Source organism: Elephas maximus, chromosome 2 (assembly GCF_024166365.1).
Source record: "Elephas maximus indicus isolate mEleMax1 chromosome 2, mEleMax1 primary haplotype, whole genome shotgun sequence".
Taxonomy (NCBI): Eukaryota; Metazoa; Chordata; class Mammalia; order Proboscidea; family Elephantidae; genus Elephas; species Elephas maximus.
The window spans coordinates 84,058,039-84,079,297 of NC_064820.1; the positions used below are offsets into that span (position 1 = coordinate 84,058,039).

General features: G+C 40.8%; 1 protein-coding gene across 1 annotated transcript in view; it reads left to right on the forward strand.

Annotated features, from left to right (window-relative positions):
* Positions 1–472: 472 nt before the first annotated feature.
* The window catches only part of BHMT (betaine--homocysteine S-methyltransferase), a 29,472-nt gene continuing 8,685 nt past the window's right edge, over positions 473–21,259 (forward strand). The window contains exons 1-8 of the mRNA XM_049867767.1: positions 473–563; positions 4,551–4,683; positions 8,315–8,433; positions 9,421–9,612; positions 9,973–10,120; positions 14,228–14,410; positions 15,788–16,016; positions 18,274–18,451. Of these exons, the coding sequence (XP_049723724.1) occupies positions 531–563; positions 4,551–4,683; positions 8,315–8,433; positions 9,421–9,612; positions 9,973–10,120; positions 14,228–14,410; positions 15,788–16,016; positions 18,274–18,451 (1,215 nt within the window). The 5' untranslated portion in view covers positions 473–530. The remainder of the gene's footprint in view (positions 564–4,550; positions 4,684–8,314; positions 8,434–9,420; positions 9,613–9,972; positions 10,121–14,227; positions 14,411–15,787; positions 16,017–18,273; positions 18,452–21,259) is intronic.

The following is a 21,259-nucleotide window of genomic DNA, read 5'->3' on the forward strand; positions in this document are numbered from 1 at the left end:
TAAACATTTTTATACATCGTTGCCACGTTGAATTTTGAAGCAAGTCTCCGAAATACATTCCCACTTTCATATGTAAATATTAAAAGCCTGTCCTTGTTAATTACTGCAACGATGCTCTGTTAGGAATCACCATACTATTAGAAACTGTAAGGCATGTTTGGGTAAGGTCATTTTGAAAATACCCACTAATTCAGGGTTAGTAATTCCGGTAAGTTTGAAACCTGAGCAAGTGGCAATCTCATATACTTTTCTTTTTCTCTCAGTGTTTCCACACATTTGGGAAAGCAATCTTGAGCACCCCTTTCGCAGGGCAGTTTCCTAACCAGCACGTGGCCTGAATAAAAGGCTGGTGGGTGTGTTCCCCGTCTGAGGTCCGCGTTGGACCGCGCCTAGCCAAGAGAAGCCCACCCCGCGAGAAGGAGCGGGTATAAATATGAGCCAGGTAGGCTGCGGCCACCGGGCAGCAACAGACTTCGCAGAGGGGAAAGGCTCGCCACGTCGGCCCGCAACCCTGCCAAGTAACCACGAAGATGGCACCCGTTGGAGGCAAAAGGGCCAAGAAGGTAAGTCTCCGGAGGCGCTGGAGGGCACTCTCTGTCCCGACTGAGGATCTGGGTCCAGATCCACTGGCCTCGCACCCCAGACTGGGAGAGCCCAGAGAGGACCGTGGAGCCCAGCTGTAGACCTAGCACTCTCCACCCCAACCCAGTCCTCAGACCAGAAGGAGCTCCCAGAACTTCTCCTGGAGGACACCAAGGCACCTCTGGACTCCCCATTCCTGCCGCAGATCGCGCACCTCTAGCAGCCGAGCCTTCTCTCCCAATCCTCCTCCCCCTCTCCATTCGGACCAGAGCGTGCCCCAGACCTATGCCTTCGGACCCAAAGGCGCCCTGTGAGTCACTCCTGACTCGAGGGTACCCCAGAGCCCACTCTCCCAAACTTCCAACATCTTCTGAGTCCTGCACTCCAAGGCCAGAGCGCGCCCCCAGGGCCGCCGCTCTTGGACCCAGAGACGCGATTCCCCTCTCCCACTGCGATAGGATCGGCTGGCGCAAGGCAGCGCGCCCAGGGTCCTCCGTGGCTGTACCCGTCTCTGCCGCGCGCACCCCTCCAACGTGGGCAGAGGAGGAGGGAGTGGCTCGCTTGTCACGCTGCCGACCGTTTCCCGCCCGCACCTGGGTGGTCACCCGAGTAGTGCCGGCCTCCAGGTTCTCGCCTGGCTCTCCATCCCCACCACAGCCCCTGGTAGAGGCGTTGCTTCGGTGATGGTACGTTCTAACCTGGAGTTTGGTTTCAGCGTTCACAGAAAAATGCACCACCCTGGCGCTAAGCTCATGTCCCTGGGTTGCACAAACGGTTTGCGCTCACTACTAACCTGAAGGTTGGTGGTTGGAACCCACCTAGCCACTCAGCGAGAGAAAGGCCTGGTGATCTGCTTCCATGAAGATTACAGCCTGTGGAAAACCTGTGGAGCGTTTCCACTCTATAACACATGGAGTTGCCATGAGTTGGAACTGATTACACCAGCAATGGGTTTGGTTGTTTGGTTTTGGCCCCAAGCCAAGAGGTTTCAGAACAAAAGAGGCAGAAGGATCTTAAGATATTCTGGGAAAGCAGTGGCATAACTAGGGTTGGTGACACACAGTACAGTAACTCATGGTGTCACTCCCCCTCCGCCATGGACCTCCTCCAGTACTGTTACTCACAAATTATAATTCCCATGTAGCACTCCTTCTTTTCCTTTAATTATCTACTTCATTCTCAAAACACTTATTGATATAGGTTCACAGATACTAATGACCACCAGAAAATTTGACAAAATCAGAAAATATAAAAACACCAACAGCTACAAAAACAACAGCATGTGCTTGTAGCCTGTGCAGACAAAACCATGTGATTCGAAGCATCCTTGTACTTCGGTAATAATGACAGTTCTGACCGGAGCCCATTAGAAGGCTCAAAAAGTAAATTAGCAAAGTGTTTAGCCTTGTAGGTATATTGATACGTGTAAGCTAGAGCTAACAAAAAATGTTTTTGTTGTTATGACTAACTACAAGGATATTTTTATAGACAGTCATTTTGGTGTCACCCTCTCTGACAGTGTCACCTGGTACAGTCTGCACTCCCCCCACCTCCCTAGTGATGCCACTATGAAGAGCAGTTAATAAAATTTAAATAACCGCCAAGAAAAACAGCAGCTACAGCGCCTGGTAAACAAATCCATCCTTTACTTTCCCAGTGACTTGTTGGGACGAGAGTTCTCAGTATAATCAGCCTTCATCTTCTCTAGGGGATGGATGGATAGATGGTCGGACTGACTGAGGGAGTGTGGTTGGAGGGGTGGGAAGATAAAACCAAAAAGAGGAGGGGATATATTTGATCCTTCAGTGTCAAAACACCCAGGGACAGAAACCCCCAGGAGAAAGTAGGGAGGCAGACAGGGCCTGACCAACTGGTAGCCCTCTGCTATAAGGTCAGTGAGGACAGGTCCATGTCTCATCTTCAGTCCCTGGTGGGTAACATATCAGGGTCTACCTAGTTTCTAAAGGGATGTACCCCAAATCAAAAAGACCTTCACACAAGGAGAAAAGTTAATTCATCTAAATTTTTTAAATGCCATGTAATATCAATAGGGTGTATGTTGATGACCTGAGGAGGGATGTTGAGATGGTACATGATTATAATAGGCTGTCACAAATTCACCTAGTCTGAGAATTTCTGTCAACCTACAAATCTAAATGCACAGTCAGTGCAGACTGGGAAGAATGATTCCTATAGAGATTAAAAATATATATATATTTTTTGGTTTGGCACCATTTTCATATCTATGAATTCTAATCCACTCTCCGAACTCAAACAGAAAATTTAACATTTTAATGGATTTATTGTGTATTTACATATTTAAGCAACAGATGGGCATAAATGGGGGAAAATGTTTCCTCGGTAAACGTGTTTTCATGTGTATGGCAGTGTTAAAACATGGACAATAGTGTATCTACATGTTTGAGCTTAAAATTCAAATATATGTCACAAAACTAACATGTGTTCACTGTAAGCAAATAGGAAAAGCACAAAGAACAAGGTCTTGCTACATTTTGGTAAATATTCTGCTAGTTTGTTTTCTAGACAAATATGTACATTTTATACAAAAATACCATACTGTTTTATAGTACTAAGTTATATCTCATTTTATGTGACCCTTGTTCATGTTGGTGATATAACTGTACTGATATATTAATTAACAAGAATATATATATATTCTTGTTAATTGGTCCATAATGATCAAAATTGTAATTTTAAGATGTGGCATTTAGAGGCATTGTAATCATGACAAATACTTGGATTTCTGAATTACTCACAAGCAATTCTATATTTTTGTAGTAGCTGTTACCTCATGGATGCCCAGGCTTGAAAATTTTTAGATTTGGAAGGGGTATTAGGGAGGATATAGCATAATTCTCTCATTTTAATGATCTAAGATGAAAATGTCAGTTATTTCTTCTCTCTGAGCACCAGCTGTCCATACGGCATTCGGAGGGGCAGTAGAGGGGAAGGTTTAAATGAGGAAGACTCTAAGAAGATGGCCAGGAATTAGGATACAAACTCCTATCAATACCTCTCACAGATTGATGTAACCTTTCTTATTAGATCTTAGCATTTGTTTTATCAGCCATTATTGGTAATAAATGGAACACAATAAGTAAATAAAAATGGTAACTCTAGAAAATTACTTTCCACAAAGCCCTTTAAAAATACTGAATTCAAAATTTATCTACTAAGCATTAATACCAGTCAGAATTGACTTGACAGTAACAGGTTTGGTTTTGTTTTTTGGGGTTACCATCAATGTAATAGGTATAATGATTAGACTGGAAATTGTTTTTACAAATACTGTCCTTCTCTCATCCCTGTTGTTGTAGTCTCACTAGGAGAGTGCAGAACGCAGAGTCATAACTTCCCAGACAGCATAGCATAGCTGCTGTCGTAGAAACTGAATTTTAACACTGTAGAAGAAGACTCTGAGTGTCCACCTTTGCAGTGGTATCTTCTTCTGTCTTTACCAAATCTCTTTGGACTTGTTAGTCTTCAAAATGCCATAATAACCATAATATGCCACTTCAACTTCTTTATCAATTTTAATCTGCTCTTTAGTTTATTGATAGTGTGAACAAAGACTAGCATTCACCATTTTAAGAATGTGTGCTTACGGATTCATTTGAGGCTTTACAACAAAGCCTTTTAATTTAATCCCTCAGCAGATATGTCTTCAAACATAACATCCTCCCACAATGTTTTTCAAACGTTCTTTAATATGTTTGAAAGCAACAGCCCCTAACCCCAGCACCTACACACAAATTTTCATTATATGAGCATTCTGGCAGTTTGCCTCATAGATAGCCAAGAATTTATGTATAAAATATTATGCATGTATTTTGTTCTAAGTATTTTAAAGAAATCGTACTCCCCAAGAATATGCTAGCAAAAGTATTAGAGAGAATTCTCATACAAACTCAAGTAACTCGTTTTCCACGCCCCATCTGTAATTTTAGGGCATTCTAGAACGTTTAAATGCTGGAGAGGTTGTGATTGGAGATGGAGGGTTTGTCTTTGCTCTGGAGAAGAGAGGTTATGTGAAGGCGGGACCCTGGACCCCAGAAGCTGCTGTAGAACACCCAGAAGCAGGTTGGTACACAGCTCTATTCTAAGTTCTCATAAAAGCTCAACTATGTTGACCCACGTCTATCTGCAAGCATATTATCAAACTGACACATTCATGCTACATTTTCCAAATATTTATTATTTCCTGCTAGGCATTTAAGTATAGGTTCACATTTTGGATAAGTGCAATAGCCCTCCTTGTTCTGTTAACTGTCTACCTCCTGGTCCCTGCCCCTCAGTCACTGACGACAGGCTCACAGCCAGCATTCTACCTTGATGCTTTGCTTTAGAGGGTGTCCTCTGACTGGTAGATGAAGGGGATTTGGCAGATATGCCTGAGATAAGACAAGACAGTGGAAGTGAGATGCCTCAGATTACTGTGTAAAACACCTTTAAGGAAGAATTTGAGTCTTCAGATGAAATTAGAGAGTGTTATGGTAAATATTATACAAGATGAACAGTTGTTTTATGTTTAGTAAAGAAACGTATATTTCAGTGATAAAGGATAGAAATTAATAAACCACTTAAATAGGCTGAGAGACAGAAAAGTTTTGAGGCAAAGCATATAGACTCTAGAGCCAGACTGTCTCAATTAAATCCTGTCAGCCAAGTAGGCTGTGTGACCTAGGAAAAATTACTTAGCTTCTGTGGGCTTCAGTTTCCTGTTCTATAAAACTGAGATAATATTAACATCTACCTCATAAGGTTGGAAACCCTGGTGGCGTAGTGGTTAAGTGCTACGGCTGCTAACCAAAAGGTCGGCAGTTCGAATCCACCAAGCGCTCCTTGGAAACTCTATGGGGCAGTTCTACTCTGTCCTCTAGGGTCGCTATGAGTTGGAATCTACTCGATGGCAGTGGGTTTTATTTTATTTTTTTAAGGTTATTATGAGGATTAAATTAGTAATGTGTATTTAAAATAGTGCATGGTACATGTTAAAGACTAGTATTAACTATTGTTATTATTAAGTTGGCTAAGTTGTTTCTTCTCTTAGTAATGTTCTTGGTTTTATCACTCTATTTCTGCTAGAGAAGTACAGAAATGTATTCAGGACTCAAATCACACAATCCCTACCTGGTATTCAAAGTAAAAGAACTGTGAAACTCAGCAAATATACACAACAATTATATTTCAAATAAAAGTAAAAATAGTTTTGTGTTGTCCCCTAAAAAAAAAAAAAAAGATGAAATAGGCCCTTGGGAAGCTAAAACAACAGGGCTTCTCAATTTTCAGTTTCACCAGCAGAGTTTACTATTTTTATGGATTCCTAGGCCCAACTTCCAGAGCTTTGGGTTTGCGAGTCTGTGAGTGGATTCAGGAATATACATTTATAATAATTGTCCTCCAGGTGATCGTAAAATAAACCACACTTTGAGAAGCACTGCATCAAAGTGATTTAAGAGACACAGTGGAGTAATAGAGGAACATCATAGAGGGAAGGTTTCAAATATACCTATGGTTTGCTTTTTAAAGTCTGCTTCCTGCTAAACTCAGAATAAAATATTTCTTGGTCCAAACTGATGTTAATGGTGTACTACCTTTGCCTCATATGTATACAAAAGCTGGACAATGAATAAGGAAGACTGAAGAATTGATGCCTTTGAACTATGGTGTTGAATATACTGTGGACTGCCAGAAGAACAAACAAACAAATCTGTCTTGTAAGAAGTACAACCAGAATGCTCCTTAGAAACAAGGATGGCAAGACTTTGTTTTGTGTACTTTGGACATCTTATCAGGAAGGACCAGTCCCTGGAGAAGGACTTCATGCTTGGTAAAGTAGAGGGTCAGCAAAAAAGGAAGACCCTCAATGAGGTGGATTGGCATAGAGCTCAAACATAGCAACAACGATTGTGAGGATGGCGCAGGACCGGGCAGTGTTTTGTTCTGTTGTATGTACGGTTGCTATGAGTCGGAACAGACTTGACGGCACCAAACAACAACAACCTTTGCCCAGACTGTGCCAAGTAGAGAAAGCAAGACTGTTATTTAAGCCACAAGTCTCAATTTTGTAAACGACATAAACAAAGTTATATATATTAGAGGAGCTCATGAGAAACTACTGTGATACTGATTTTCTTCTGTTTTATTAATGCAGAAACAGTATTTTCTCTCTTGATATCTTAGTTATCTAATGCAGCTATAACAGAAATACCACAAAGGATGGCTTCAACAGAGAGAAATTCATTCTTTCACAGTTTAATAGGCTACAAGTCCAAATTCAGGACATATGCTCCAGGGGAAGGCTTTCTCCTCTCTGTCAGCTCTGGAGGAAGGTCCTTGGAGCTTCTCAGCTTAGGGACCTTGAGGTCCACAGGATGCGCTATGCTCCCAGTGCTTCTTTCTTGGTAGTATGAGATCCCCATGTCTCTCTGCTCACTTCTCCCTTTTATATCTCAAAGAAGATTGGCTCAAAACTCTTATAGATTGAGTCCTGCCTCATTAACATAAGTGCCACCAATCCCATCTCATTAACATCATAGAGAAAGGATTTGCAACAGATAGGAAAATCACATCAGATGACAAAATGATGGACAATCACACAATACTGGGAATCAGGCCTAGCCAAATTGATACACATATTTTGGGGGGACACAATTCAATCCATGATATTTGGCCATCTGTGCCTCAAGTATTTTGAACTTATTAAGGCATTTTCAGCTCTACTTTTTCTTCTGGAAGCTCCGTGTTTTTCAAGAATTAATGAAAACTCCATGATACTGAGTCATTAGATTTAATTCGTTCTCCTGCAGACTGAAATCCCATATAGTTGACTGTGCCAGCCTAGTCCAAATTCTGTCAACCACAGTGGACTACTGGATGCATCAGAAAATACTAATATCCTGCAACAAATCCTCATAGCACCATCTTCACAGGACATTGGCTATACTTAGCCTTTTTCTCGAGGTGAAAAATATTTAAGGCATTCATGCTCTGAATGATTTGTTTGCTTTCCCAATTTAGACTAGGTGGTAGGTAGAATTACTATAGATCCTCAATAGCTTCCCTGCAAATTACCTTTCCAACTGCATCTCCCACCACTTTAACATGACCTCAACTCCAGCCTTTCAGACTATTTGTCATTCCCCCAAATACCCCAAATACCAAGCATGCCCCTGCCTACATGTCTTTTAACCCTCCACAGGGGATGCCCTTCCCCCACTTCTCTGTCCAGCAAAAACACTTTGAATTCTTCAAAGTGCAATTCAGATGATCCCTCCTCTGTGGGACGTCCCTCTTCCCTTCACCTCACATCCAAGGTAGAAATGATCTCTTCTTCCTGCATAGCCCAACCATGCCGCGTTGTAGTCAGTTATCCTTTGATGGATTGTAAATTTCTCCAAGAATAGGACAATAGATTGTTCATATTTGTATCCATGAGTGCCCTCCATAAATACAGTCAATAAATGATGAGCTAAATGAGCAAATACAAGAACGTGAGCACCCCTTCTGACCACCCATCCACTCAACTACAGCAAGTTTGGAGGAGTTGCTGAGAGGCCCCAGATCCACCTTACATTAACCCCCAGGATGTGTCAATGTCAAACAACCAAACACTTAAGCAGTTATTTTCAGGTTTATCTGCGAGCCTTTTGAAAACACGTGAGTTAATAAACTGGTAGAAATTCATGTATTTCCTCATTCAATCTCGCAGTCCGCCAGCTTCATCGAGAGTTCCTCAGAGCTGGATCGAATGTCATGCAGACCTTCACTTTTTATGCCAGTGAAGACAAACTGGAGAACTGGGGAAACTATGTCGCAGAGAAAATATCCGTGAGTAAAACCATCCATGGAACTCTTCTTAGAGGGGTATGGTAGATACATTTCATAACCAAGGTTCTTACAGAGAATAAGATGTTGAAGAGCCTCTTCAAAGGCTTTTTTTTTTTTAAATAATAGAGAAATGAGGCATGTATGAACAATACCCTTAGGTTTTAGCTGGAGTCCCCAAAATTAACAGAAAGGCACTTAATGAAGCAGATTAAACGAGAAGTACCTAATGATTAATGATTCTCCCTGTCCCCTGTCGAAGTTGCTGAGTAAAGTGGGCAGCATTACAAATTCTTACTTCCCCACAGTTTTTTTGATGCAGCGTGGTGTACGGGAAAGATTATAGACATGAGGAATTGATGAACATGGAACAGTCCCTGACTCAGCAACAATCAATGATGTGATGGCGGGCAAATCATCAACCCCATCAATGTTGCAGTTTTTCCATCTCTAAAAAGAAAGTTCTAAAATTCCTTTTATCTGTACGGGCTATAATAGTGGCTTTTCAAGGACAAGAGTTAATTTTTCATGTCAAATTAAAAAAAAAAAAAACCCTTACAAGTTATGCATGTATTAGTTGAGAAAATAGATGACAAGCAAACATTTGTTAATTCTGTAGTCATTTTAATTGAATTTTAATCTTATTAATCATAAAGACAAGTCATCACCATCATCACTATTTGGTACGTATTCTAAGGGATGCTTAGGCATTGGAAGACACTGATCCTTTCATGTAAAGACTTTCACTTTTTTATAGGTCTATGGTATAATGTAATGTCCTAAATATAACAATTACATTTATTATTTTTATCACTGTTGTTAATTTGGTTATTTCAAACTGTTCAACCCAGTAAAATATTGAACCATTCAATAATTTCATTTTCTGGAATAAAATCACTGTTGTAAAGCTACAACTAAGACGTGGGTATTTGAATAATAATTTTATTTCAATTTCACATGAAAATTTAGATATATATTAACCCGCTTTAGGGGCAGAAAGTCAACGAAGCTGCTTGTGATATTGCCCGGCAAGTGGCTGATGAGGGAGACGCTTTGGTGGCAGGAGGTGTGAGTCAGACACCATCGTACCTCAGCTGCAAGAGTGAAACTGAAGTTAAAAAAATATTTCAGCAACAGTTAGAGGTCTTTATGAAGAAGAATGTGGACTTCCTGATCGCAGAGGTAAACGCAATCATCAGAGATATGACATGTGTGCTTAGTACATTTTCTCTGTTTTTTGCTCTCACGAAGACCATGCAGGGTTAGGTGTTAGTCATGATGAGTAATTATAATCAGTTTTTGAAATCTTTGTCCAGTTTAGGGCTTCTTCCAAATTCTATCCAGTAAATCTAATACAGTGGTCTACAATTCACAGTAAGAAATCACCATTTGTTTCATTTTTTAAAAAATGTTAATGCGTCACACCTCAGAGTTTGAAAAACACTCCTGTAGTGATAATTAAGTTATTAAGCAATAGAATACGTCTGCAAATTGTTTGGGGAGAAATAAGATTAAAAGTATCCTAAACTGAATTTATTTCAGTATTTTGAACACGTGGAAGAAGCTGTATGGGCAGTTGAGGCATTGAAAGTGTCTGGCAAACCAGTGGCAGCTACCATGTGCATAGGGCCAGACGGGGATTTGCATGGAGTGGCCCCCGGCGAGTGTGCAGTGCGGCTGGTGAAAGCAGGTGATGATGGATTTGCAATTGGTGACTCTTAAAATAACTTACAAATGAACATTCATCTACAAATCAGTGTATACTTCTCTTGTTAACAGGAAAACCATTCGTTTACTTCTTTAGGAATATTGATAATATTATTGTTGAGTCCCAAAGGAGACAGAATGTTAACAGGTGCACACACACACACACATACACACCCCAGCCTTTTGGAAGGGGCAACTAGACCTATGCTAGAGATTTACACCTACAAATGAGAAGAATGTTTTAGTAAATGGAAAGATTTTGGTCCTTAGGAGCATTAGGATACATTTTCCTTTTTTAAAAAACTTAGATAGAGGTATTTAAATGTTAATAACTTTAAGGTTAGTTGCCTCATTGCCAAAGTTTTTCCATTATCATAAATTACTGGTATGCTTTGCTTTTTGTAATTGGTATAATAAACTAAACAATCCTTTGGTAGTGACCACCTAATTTATCTTTTTATGTAATTTCCATTCTTAATATTGGTTTCATTTAAATTAGTGACAACTTACAAACTTTTTTCCAAGCTGCCTCATTTTAAACCCAAGGAATAGCTCAGGATCAGTGGAAACGCCAGAGTCATTCTGTGTAATGGGGAGATTTTGATGGGTTCTTTGTTTAATTTTTGACTTTCATCCACTCCTGATTTTTCAAGAAAGTTACTCTATATTCTTCATGAACGACAACAGTTATTTAGATTTTGGAATGAAAGTGCATGATCCTAATATTTGATTGGAAACATAAATATAGGGGAGAAAAAGCAAGTTAATTCCTCTCAAAAAGATCAGAGGAGGCAGTCATCATCCCCACTGTTGATTGGCAGGGGCTGCTGGCCTGCAGCTAATCCTTCCCTCACCACCCTTAGTGTTTTATATCACCGTACCCTGTTTATATGGGGGCAGTGGTGGTTCAGTGATAGAATTGTCACCTCCTCTGTCAGAGACCTAGGTTTGATTCCCGGCACCTCAGGCACAGCCACCACCCGTCTGTCAGTGGAGGCGTGTGTGTTGCTATGATGCTGACCAGGTTTTAGCAAAGATTGCAGACTAAGACAGACTAGGAAGAAAGGCCAGGTGATCTACTTCTGAAAATCAGCCAATGGAGTACACAGCCTGGCAGAGACCAGGGAGTCTTTTCATTTCATTGTGTGCTGGTTGCCATGAGTTGGGGGCCAACTCAATAGCAGCTAACAACAACAACAACAACCCTGTTTATATCCTTCACAGAACTTCTCATTTATTTACTTGTTTAGCCTGCCTCCCTCACTAGATTGTAAGATGCATAAGGGGAGGGACTATGTCTGTTTGGTTCAGCACTAAGTACCCTGTGCCTAGCACAGTGCCTAGCCCATAATGTTGTGTTGTGTGGTGAACTGATTCTGACTCATAGAGACCCTATATGATAGAGTAGAACTGCCCCATAGGGTTTCCTAAGGTGCCCTGGTGGCACAGTGGTTAAGCACTTGAACCCACCAGCTGCTCCACAGGAGAAAGATGTGACAGCCTGCTTCTGTAAAGATTACAGTCTTAGAAACCCTATGGGGCAGTTCTACTCTGTCCTACAGGGTCACTATAAGTCAGAATTGACTGGACAGCAATGAGCTTTTTTTTTTTTTTTTAAATCTTTACAGGAGCAGATTGCCAGGTCGTTTCTCCTTCGGAGCTGCTGGGTGGGTTTGAACTGCTGACCTTTCAGTTAGCAGCTGAGCACTTAACTACTGTGCCACCAGGGCTCTTTAATAAATAGCCATTGCACAGATCTAGGCCATTCTCCATGTTTAGTTTAAATCCACCTCCATGTATCCTTCCATAATCATCCCTACCCCAAATAATCTTCTGACAACTCTTTCTAAATAAACAAGTCATTTGGAACTTTTCAAATCCTCATTCCACATTTACCAAGAAGGAGATAATAGTGAACAGCAACTGCCAAACTTAATTGATCATAGAACCTTATTTTCATGTAGCAAATTTTGGGAAGCACTGTACTAAATTATAAAATCCTTGATGTCAGGAACTATGTCCTCTTTCTATAACCACCCACAAAAGCCTAATACCTAACAGATATCCAATCAATAATTAAAGTATGATTAATTCATGAGTGTCATGAAGTCAAGGCAAGAAAAGAGAAACTGGCAGCAGGACATCCAAAAAAAGGTACTCAAGATCCAAATGAAGATGTTAAGTAAGCTGTTGAATATGCAAGTTTGGAACCCAATGGGAAGATCAAGGTTAGAAAGAAAAATCTGAGAAACACCTGGATATAGATGGTATTGACAGCCCTGGAACTAAAAAGGAAGTGTAGATGGAGAAGAGAAGATGGTTCAATGGGAATCCTGGGGCACTCCAGGATGCGGGGTTCGGCCTTGAAGATGAGTCAGCATATAATACTCAAAAGCAGCAGCCAGGGAGGTAGAAGCAACTCTCAGAGAGTGTGGGAGTCTCAGAAGCCAAGAGAGGGGGAGTATTGATGAAGGAGGGCATGGTCCCCAGGTTGAATGTGGCTGAGTAAGATGAGAACAGAGAAGCGACTACTGGATTTGACAACAAGTCAGGGGTAACCTTGACAAAAGCCCTTGCAGAGACATGATAGGGAGTAAGGCCTGATTGGAACAAGGATGGAGAGCAAACTGCAGACCCAATAGAAGGGACCACTGAGGTGCCTGCCACTGAACGGTGGATACCAGCACCTGTGGCATCAGATCTGCTGCTCCTAGAATCTGGATGGTGGTGCCTCTCTTACCACAGCAGAATCTCTCCTACCCTTGTTCTTGGTACTTCCATATCTAAGATACAAAATCTTAGGCCATGAGTCCAACAAGAATAAGTCCTATTTGGAAATTCTTCTCATCTTGAGAGGATGGAGTAAAAGAATAAGAATGTCATATTGCTTCCACACATCTTCTGGGGGCAGGAACCTCCAAAATCATGTACAATGATTGCTATGATAATTCATCCTCAGTCCAAATATAATTAAGAATATCATGACTATGAATAAAGTGAAAACCCTGGTGGCATAGTGGTTAAGTGCTACGGCTGCTAACCAAAAGTTCAGCAGCTCAAATCCGCCAGGTGCTCCTTGGAAACTCTATGGGACAGTTCTACTCTGTCCTATAGGGTCGCTATGAGTCGGAATCAACTCGATGGCAGTGGGTGGGAATGAATAAAGTTTCAGAAAAAAAAAGGGGGGGATCTAAAACGTATTTTGTTCTTACTAATCAGACTTCAAAATTACAGATTTTACAAGAAAGCTTAAAGAAGACTATCCCATAGTTTTGAGTCTAGGGAGGCTAAAATGTAAATGAAAAACTTGTCAAAATGATTGATAAACTGTTAACCACTTTCAGTAGCTGAAGTCAGAGAATTTTTGAGATTTCTTCCAAAGTTACTACTCCTAGACAGAAAGAAATTTTGTGTCTGAAAAAAACCTTTTCCCAAACGATGTTCTGCTGTGCACAAGAAGGTTAGCAATGTTACTAAGTTGGTCTGGTGAAAGGGAACATTTATTGATACCCAAAATGAGAAGTATGATAAACCACTGGTGTAATCTAGCAGCTGGGAGTATTGAAAAATTACTCTGTTTGTGACATAATGTCAAACTTTGAAAAATTGACTACTAAAACTTGAAGTTAAAAAAACTCTAATAATAATTTTTATTTTTTATAAAAGATGGGCAGCCAAGTGTGCATAAACGACACTTCAATTATGCCAGACTCCTCAAAGCACTTTTCAAAGAAAGTACTTTCTGCCTTTTAGTAATTGCTCTCTGCTAAAGGTAAAACGGGTTTATGGATCCCAAAAAAAAACCATTGTCGTCAAGTCAATTCCTACTCATAGTGACCCTATAGGACAGAGTAGAACTGCCCCATAGAGTTTCCAAGGAACTTCTGGTGCATTTGAACTGCCAACCTTTTAGTCAGCAGCTATAGCTCTTAATCACTGTGCCACCAGGGTTTCCAAGTTTATGGATAGTGAGGACCATATGTATTTTCAATTTATTGTTCCAAGTAGAAGCTTCCTGATTAAGAGAGGAGAGTTGGACCTACTAGTATCTGGTGAATCCCTAAAGGTGAAACATTCTTCCCATTTGCAGGAGCTTCCATCATTGGCGTGAACTGCCATTTTGACCCCACAACTAGTTTAAAAACAGTGAAACTCATGAAAGAAGGCTTGGAGGCTGCCAAACTGAAAGCTTACCTGATGGTCCAGCCCTTGGCCTACCACACTCCTGACTGCGGCAAACAGGGATTTATTGATCTCCCAGAATTCCCCTTTGGTAAGACAGACTTTTTATAAATAATCTCAGTAGCTTTATATGTGACAAATCTGTAATACACCTGTAGCCACAGAGCTTTTGTGATTGTAAAGAAATGGCTGCATATCTCTGTATCTGTTGCCCCCGGTTTCTCTCTCTGTACCAACCTTGATATTAGGCAGTAGAAGAGAGAAAAGATGGGATCAGCAAACGAAGACCTCTGAACGTAAATATAAAATCAAAGATGAATCTACATCTAAATAGACAATCAATGAGTCATATTTTTAGGGTGGTGAAAAGGATGCTGGGTAGAATCAGCAGAGATTTAGGTTCTGGTTCTAGCTCTGTTGCTGAGTTGTGTGACCTTAGGACAATCTCTTAATTTCCCTGGATCTTAATTTGCTCACTGGAAAAATAAGACTGTTAGACCAGATTATCTCCAAGGTCCTTTTCTCCTATTTAAAATTTTGCACAGATACTCTTACAGAGTTTTGGGGGTGAGGAGAAGATACCATCACTGGATGACTGTAAAACAAATGTGAGTGAAGAGACTGAGCCAATGATGTAAACAAATACTTGCACTCTAGGCAGAGGCAAAAAATCTCTTAGCATGTTGGAAAGTGAGATCAGACTACCTTGAAAATCAACCCAGGGAGGTCAGCAGGGCCAGAGTATGGCCAGCCTCCTATGCCATTCTCAGGTCCTTATACCATCTCCTATATCCTATAGGGACTCTCAGATAAGCGAAATAATCAGATTGATGTTATACAATGATCAGTCTGACAGAACCACAAGAGAAGAATAGCAAGGCATTTGTGTTACCTACTGTATGTAACAAATTACTACAAATCTTAGTGGCTTAAAACAACACACTGTCTCACACTTTCTGTGGGCCAAGTATTTGGGAGTAGCTTAGCTGGGTGGTTTAGGCTCAGGGTCTCTCATGAGCCAACAACCCAGATGTTGGCTGTGGCTATAGTCATCTGAAAGCCTGACGGAAGCTAGAGGATCCACTTTCAAGTTCACTTACTTGGCTATTGGCAGTCAATGTCAATTGCTTGTTGGTTATTGGCTGGAGGCCTTGGTTTCTCATCAATGGGCCTTTCCATAGTGATGCTGGAGTATTTTTACAACCTTGTAGACGGCTTCCTCCAGAGTAAGTCTTTCAAGAGCAAGCAAGCCAGAAATCATAATGTATTTTATGACCTAGTCTCAGAAGTCATATGCCATCCCTTCCGCCATATATAAACATAAAGTAGCTAATTGTTTTTTAAAAAAACTTAAAACAAATATTGACAACTTGTTCAATCCATTTATTAAAAATTACATATTCATTTTAGATATTTATTTTTAATATATTTAGAATAACAGATTAAGGCAAAATCCCATTTATTACAGGACTAGAACCCAGAGTTACAACCAGGTGGGATATTCAAAAGTACGCCAGAGAGGCCTACAACCTGGGTGTCAGGTACATTGGCGGTTGCTGTGGATTTGAGCCCTACCACATCAGGGCAATTGCAGAGGAGCTAGCCCCAGAAAGGGGATTTTTGCCACCAGCTTCCGAAAAACATGGCAGCTGGGGAAGTGGTTTGGACATGCACACCAAACCCTGGATTAGAGCAAGGTAAGTACTCTTAAATTACATTTGCTAACCCAAACTCATTTAGATTATGTATATGTCTAAGGGAGGCCATTACAAAGAGTGCAGCTAATTTGCTGTGTGATGGTGAAGAATCACTTATCCTCCTTAAATTTTCTCACATAGATATTTATAAAACATCCTTATGGGGTAATTTCTCAAGAAAGCCTTAAGAAAAAAGAATGTAAATAATGTGATGATGAAATGCAATGAAATGTGATTTCATGCCCTAATAAAGGACTGCCCATGTCGCAGATGATAACATTGAATGGCACTGAGTATCAAGAAAAAAGCATAGCTAAGTATAACAAATATGAAGTAAATGCCAGTTCTGTGCCAAGCATGATTCTCAGAGCTGAGAATGCAGTGGTGTACGAGATAGAGCTGACATTCTAGTGAGAGAGATAAATAATAACCAAGAATAAAAAGGGTATGTCAGACACTGTGCAGGGCTCTAGCAATACAGAAATGGATGGCTGTGGTCCCTGGCATGGAGAATCTCAGTCTTCTGGGGAAAATGGATAGGAAAGCCAAAGTATTACTATGCAGTGACTGCTTTAGAAGAGGCAAGGATAAAAAGGCAAGAAATGAAGAGGAAGAGAGTGACTGAGTATCTCTGCCTAAAAGAAAGAGATTTTACTGTTTGGTTTTGAAGACTAAGGGGTCCACCAAATGGAGGATGGGGGTAGAGGGTCCATGCTTAAGCAGAAGGAGCAGTTTTGCTTCTTTCAGAAGATGTTAATTGAACACAGCCAGCTGAAGTCTGACATTGTTGCAAGTGCTGAGATAGTGAGCTGGACAATGTTGTAGGCAGAGAAATAAACAGATAAGTTCAAATCAGTACAGTAAATTCAGGAGTGAAGATAAGCACAGGTGCTATGGGGTCTGAGCTAATGTCCTGTGGAGGCAAAAGACAGAGATGGGGAGGGGGGGGGAATGGTTAATGAAAGACCCCAAAGAAAGGTGATGCCTAAGCCGAATTTTGAAGGATCAATTGCATTAGCCACACAAGTGAACAGCCTGCAGGAAACTGCTGAGAGGTGAAAGTATGGTGTATTGAAACCAGAAGTTTAAGAATATTGGAGACAGAATTTGATAGAAGACAAACCTCAGGAGTAGAAGGAGGCCTTTAAGTAGTCCTGTTCATGAGCTATGTATGACCTCATCCCAAAGGCTATGGGGAGTATAGATGGGTCTTGCCCAAGGGTGCAATGTTAGATTTGCAAATAAGCACACTTTAATAGCCTTGAGGCAGGGAAACTTGTGAATAGGTCTTTCCTAGAACAGATACCAAACCTAATTAAGCCTGAACTAATGGAGGTGATGCAAATAGAAAGCAGAGGATACAGAATCCAAAGTCAGAGGTGCGGAAGTAATACTAGGCTTGGGAAAAAGCAACAAATGTGGGCTCAGCTGATTCATGGGGTAGAGTACCAGAAGGTGAGGATGGAGAGGGAAGGTAAATTGTATTGAAAATCTTCCTGTTTTGAATTCTTAGTTTTTGATCCCTATACACAAATAGGAAGCCCTGGTGGCGCAGTGGTTAAGAGCTCAGCTGCTAACCAAAAGGTTGGCAGTTTGAATCTACCAGCCGCTCCTTGGAAACCCTATGGGGCAGTTCTACTCTGCCCTTAAAGAGTCACTATGAGTTGGAATCATCTTAACAGCAGTGGGTTTGGTTTTTCTGTTTGGTTGGCTGGTTGGTTATAGAACCAAAAACCCATTGCCATCAAGTCGATTCTGACTCATAATGAACCTACAGGACAGAGTAGAACTCCCCCGTAGGGTTTCCAAGGAGCGGCTGGTAGATTCTAACTGCCAACCTTTTGGTTACCAGTCATAGTTCTTAACCACTGTACCACCAGGGCTCGTTACTGAAATAAGGGGATTCTTTTTATGGTTATTAGTTGGAAGAGGAGATGCTAAAATTAAGATATCATGAAACAAATCATAGAAAGCACAGTTAAATTACAATTAAGTAGTATACTGCTATCTGGTTAGCCATGTTCTCTGGTTAATAGAGGATTAATATGATAATACACATATTTAAAAAGGAAATTCAAAGTAATTTTAGACCTACAGATTCTGGTGGGGGGGGCGGTTAGTCCAAACTAATAAATTGTGTTTCAATGGACACCCTCTTAGCATCCAAAGATGCCTCCATGGATGTATCCTAGCTCAGTGGCATATAGAGGCCGAAACTAGGGGAGGAGTCTAACGCTGGCGTGTTTTGTTCACACAGGGCCAGGAGGGAATACTGGGAGAATCTTCGGATAGCCTCAGGCAGGCCGTACAACCCTTCAATGTCAAAGCCCGATGCCTGGGGAGTGACCAAAGGAACAGCCGAGCTGATGCAGCAGAAAGAAGCCACGACTGACCAGCAGCTAAAGGAGCTCTTTGAAAAACAGAAATTCAAATCTGTACCATAGCCTCAATGGAGAATCTATCTTTGGTGAATTCCTCTGTTTGGGCCACAGTTCCTAAAAATAAGGAAAAGATGGTTAAAAAGCAATGCATGTATTAATTCCAGGCTACACGTTTAATTGGTATTAGTTGAATGAAATAGAAGTACAAATAGCACTGGAGAATTTTAAAAGTAGGTTTTAGAAGTTTACTTAGAAGTAAAATAAGAAGTAAATCTTAAATAGGTTTACAAAGCACCTGTGGGAATCACTTGGCCCAGGAAAAGTAATTCAAGCACTAATCCTGGTTCAAGAACTTTTCAAGCTAGTGAGAAAGATGAGGCGTGAACCTTCGTAAGTGAGTCAGCAAGCAGGCAGGGACAGCTGAAGTGCTATGGAAAAGTGCCTTCCAAGTTCGTTTGAACATGACCTATAATAAAAACAAACAAAAACAATTTATATAATGACCCAGTAAGACATGTAATACATAAATATGAAATAAAATGTGATCCATCTTGTCATTTTCTATTCCTTTCTGTTCTGTTTCATTAATAATAAACTGGTGATTAAAAAAAAACAACAACACATTGTCATGGAGTTGATTCTGACTCATAGTGACACTATAAGACAGAGTAGAACAGCCCTGTTGGGTTTCCAAGGAGTGGCTAATGGATTTGAACCACCACCTTTTGGTTAGCAGCTGTAGCTCTTAACCACTGTGTTACCAGAGCTCCAAACATGCTGGTTGAGACTTTTAAATTGACTTTATGACTCATTAATTGGTTTTGGCCCACAGTTTTAAAAACATTGCTATAGGCCATTTCACATATGGGGACTTTCCTCTATTTTGAAATTTATTCTTATTAAGAAGATCAAGGTCATCTAGAATCAATACATATTTAAAACCTAAAGTTCTGATTCTGGCTTTAGGTTCCTGTCTCCGCTTCCTGACTCATCTCTACCTCTGAGAAACATACACCAATATGTTGGTATTAAAACACTATCCATCCTGCTCAAAACTGGACTGATCTAAATGCCTCAAGTCTGTAAGCCTGAGGAGCAATGAGCTTGTGTTACTTTGGTATCTTAAAAAGTAACTTTGATAGTAATAAAAAATAGAAATTTTCCAAACTCTAGCTAGGTTTCTTACATTGAGAACTAGGATGTTTTTAAACTGGTAATTTAATATCTACTTTCCTATGAGAGCTCAACCCCAAAAATGCATGAGCACTAGATATAATTTACACATAAAATTTACATATAAAAAAGTGTATGTGCTGCTTTATAAAACATTCCTAGATTGGTTTGACTTTTTGAAATCATAATTTTTTTCAGCTATTAAAAAAAAAAAAAGACTATTTCGGTTGTATTTGATTCTTTAGTTCTACAATTTGCTAAATCTTGTATGAAAACCCTCAACCTCAATTTATCCATCTATTAAATAGTAACACTACCCATGTACTTTATTAGAATTCTGGAATTTCAAAGGAGGAGGTAGCAGTATTTAAAGGAAAAAGAAATTTCCAGAGGTTTTTTTACCCAGAGAGTCAATCATCTACTTCTTATCCCCCAATCCACCACTCGTCTGTCAGTTTGTTGTACTGCGGTGGCTTGCGTGTTGCTGGGATGCTGAAAACGATGTTACCAGTATTTCAAATACCAGCAGGGTCACCCATGGTGGATAGGTTTCTGCAGACTAAGACAGACTAGGAAGAAGGACCTGGCAATCTACTTCTGAAAAAATTGGCCAGTGAAAACCATATAAATAGTGGTGGAACATTGTCTGATATAATGCCAGAAGGTGAGACCATCAGGTTGGAAGCCAGGGGAAGAGCTGCCTCCTCAAAGCAAAATCGACCTGTAAAAATGGCTTGGAGGACAGTATCTGACATCCTCCAACTACACAAGGGGCAAGGAAAACCAAGATCAACAGCACAGGGCTGATTCCCATGAGGTGGAGGCCAGACAAGCTCCCCTCTCTGCCATCTTTCCTAATTCTGATACGAATTGTCCCTTGCACAGCACTCTCTACTTCTCTGCTGGGTTCGATAATTCATTGCAATGACCACACAGAACTCATAGGCAACACTCATGATTATGGGGTTTATTAGGGAAGTAACAGTTACAATTCAGGCTCAAGAACACTCAAGGATACAGCTCTTCCATCAGGACAGCCTCTTCCCAGTGGTCCTCGCAGGCATGCCTCTCCCTGGTCCTAGGCCTCTCCCCAGAGGCACTCAGCTTTCTCTCTTCGTCCGTGGGCTGGGCATCCCACTGAGCTGTCTCTTGCTGCTGGGTCTCTGCTGCTACCACTTCTCACTGTCTTCAGGGTTACAGCTAGTTTGCTCTCTCTCTCTCTCTCCATCTCCTGATTCCAGGAGCTTCTAAGGGCAGGGACCCCAGATCCAAAGGATGTGCTCTCCATTCCTGGCTGTTTTTCCTTGGTGCTGGTAAAATCCTCCTCTCTGCTCTGGAATTGGCTCTCTTTTAAGGCAAAACTGACCAATCCCCTTGGTGGGCCACAATTACCCTATCACGCAGTCCTACCAATTACCTGGGTGGGGGTTACAAGGCCATGACTAGGAAGGCCATACAAGTGTAATTAATTGTACTGCAGGACCTTAATGACATGGATGGAGTAAAGCTTTCAGGACCTTCATTTGCTGATGTGACACAACACAAAATGAGAAGAAATAGCTGCAAATATCCATTAACAATTAGAATGTGGAATGTACGAGGTATGAATCTAGGAAAATTGAAAGTCATCAGAAATGAACTGGAACTCATAAGGATGGACATCCTAGGCATTAGTGAGCTGAAAAGGAC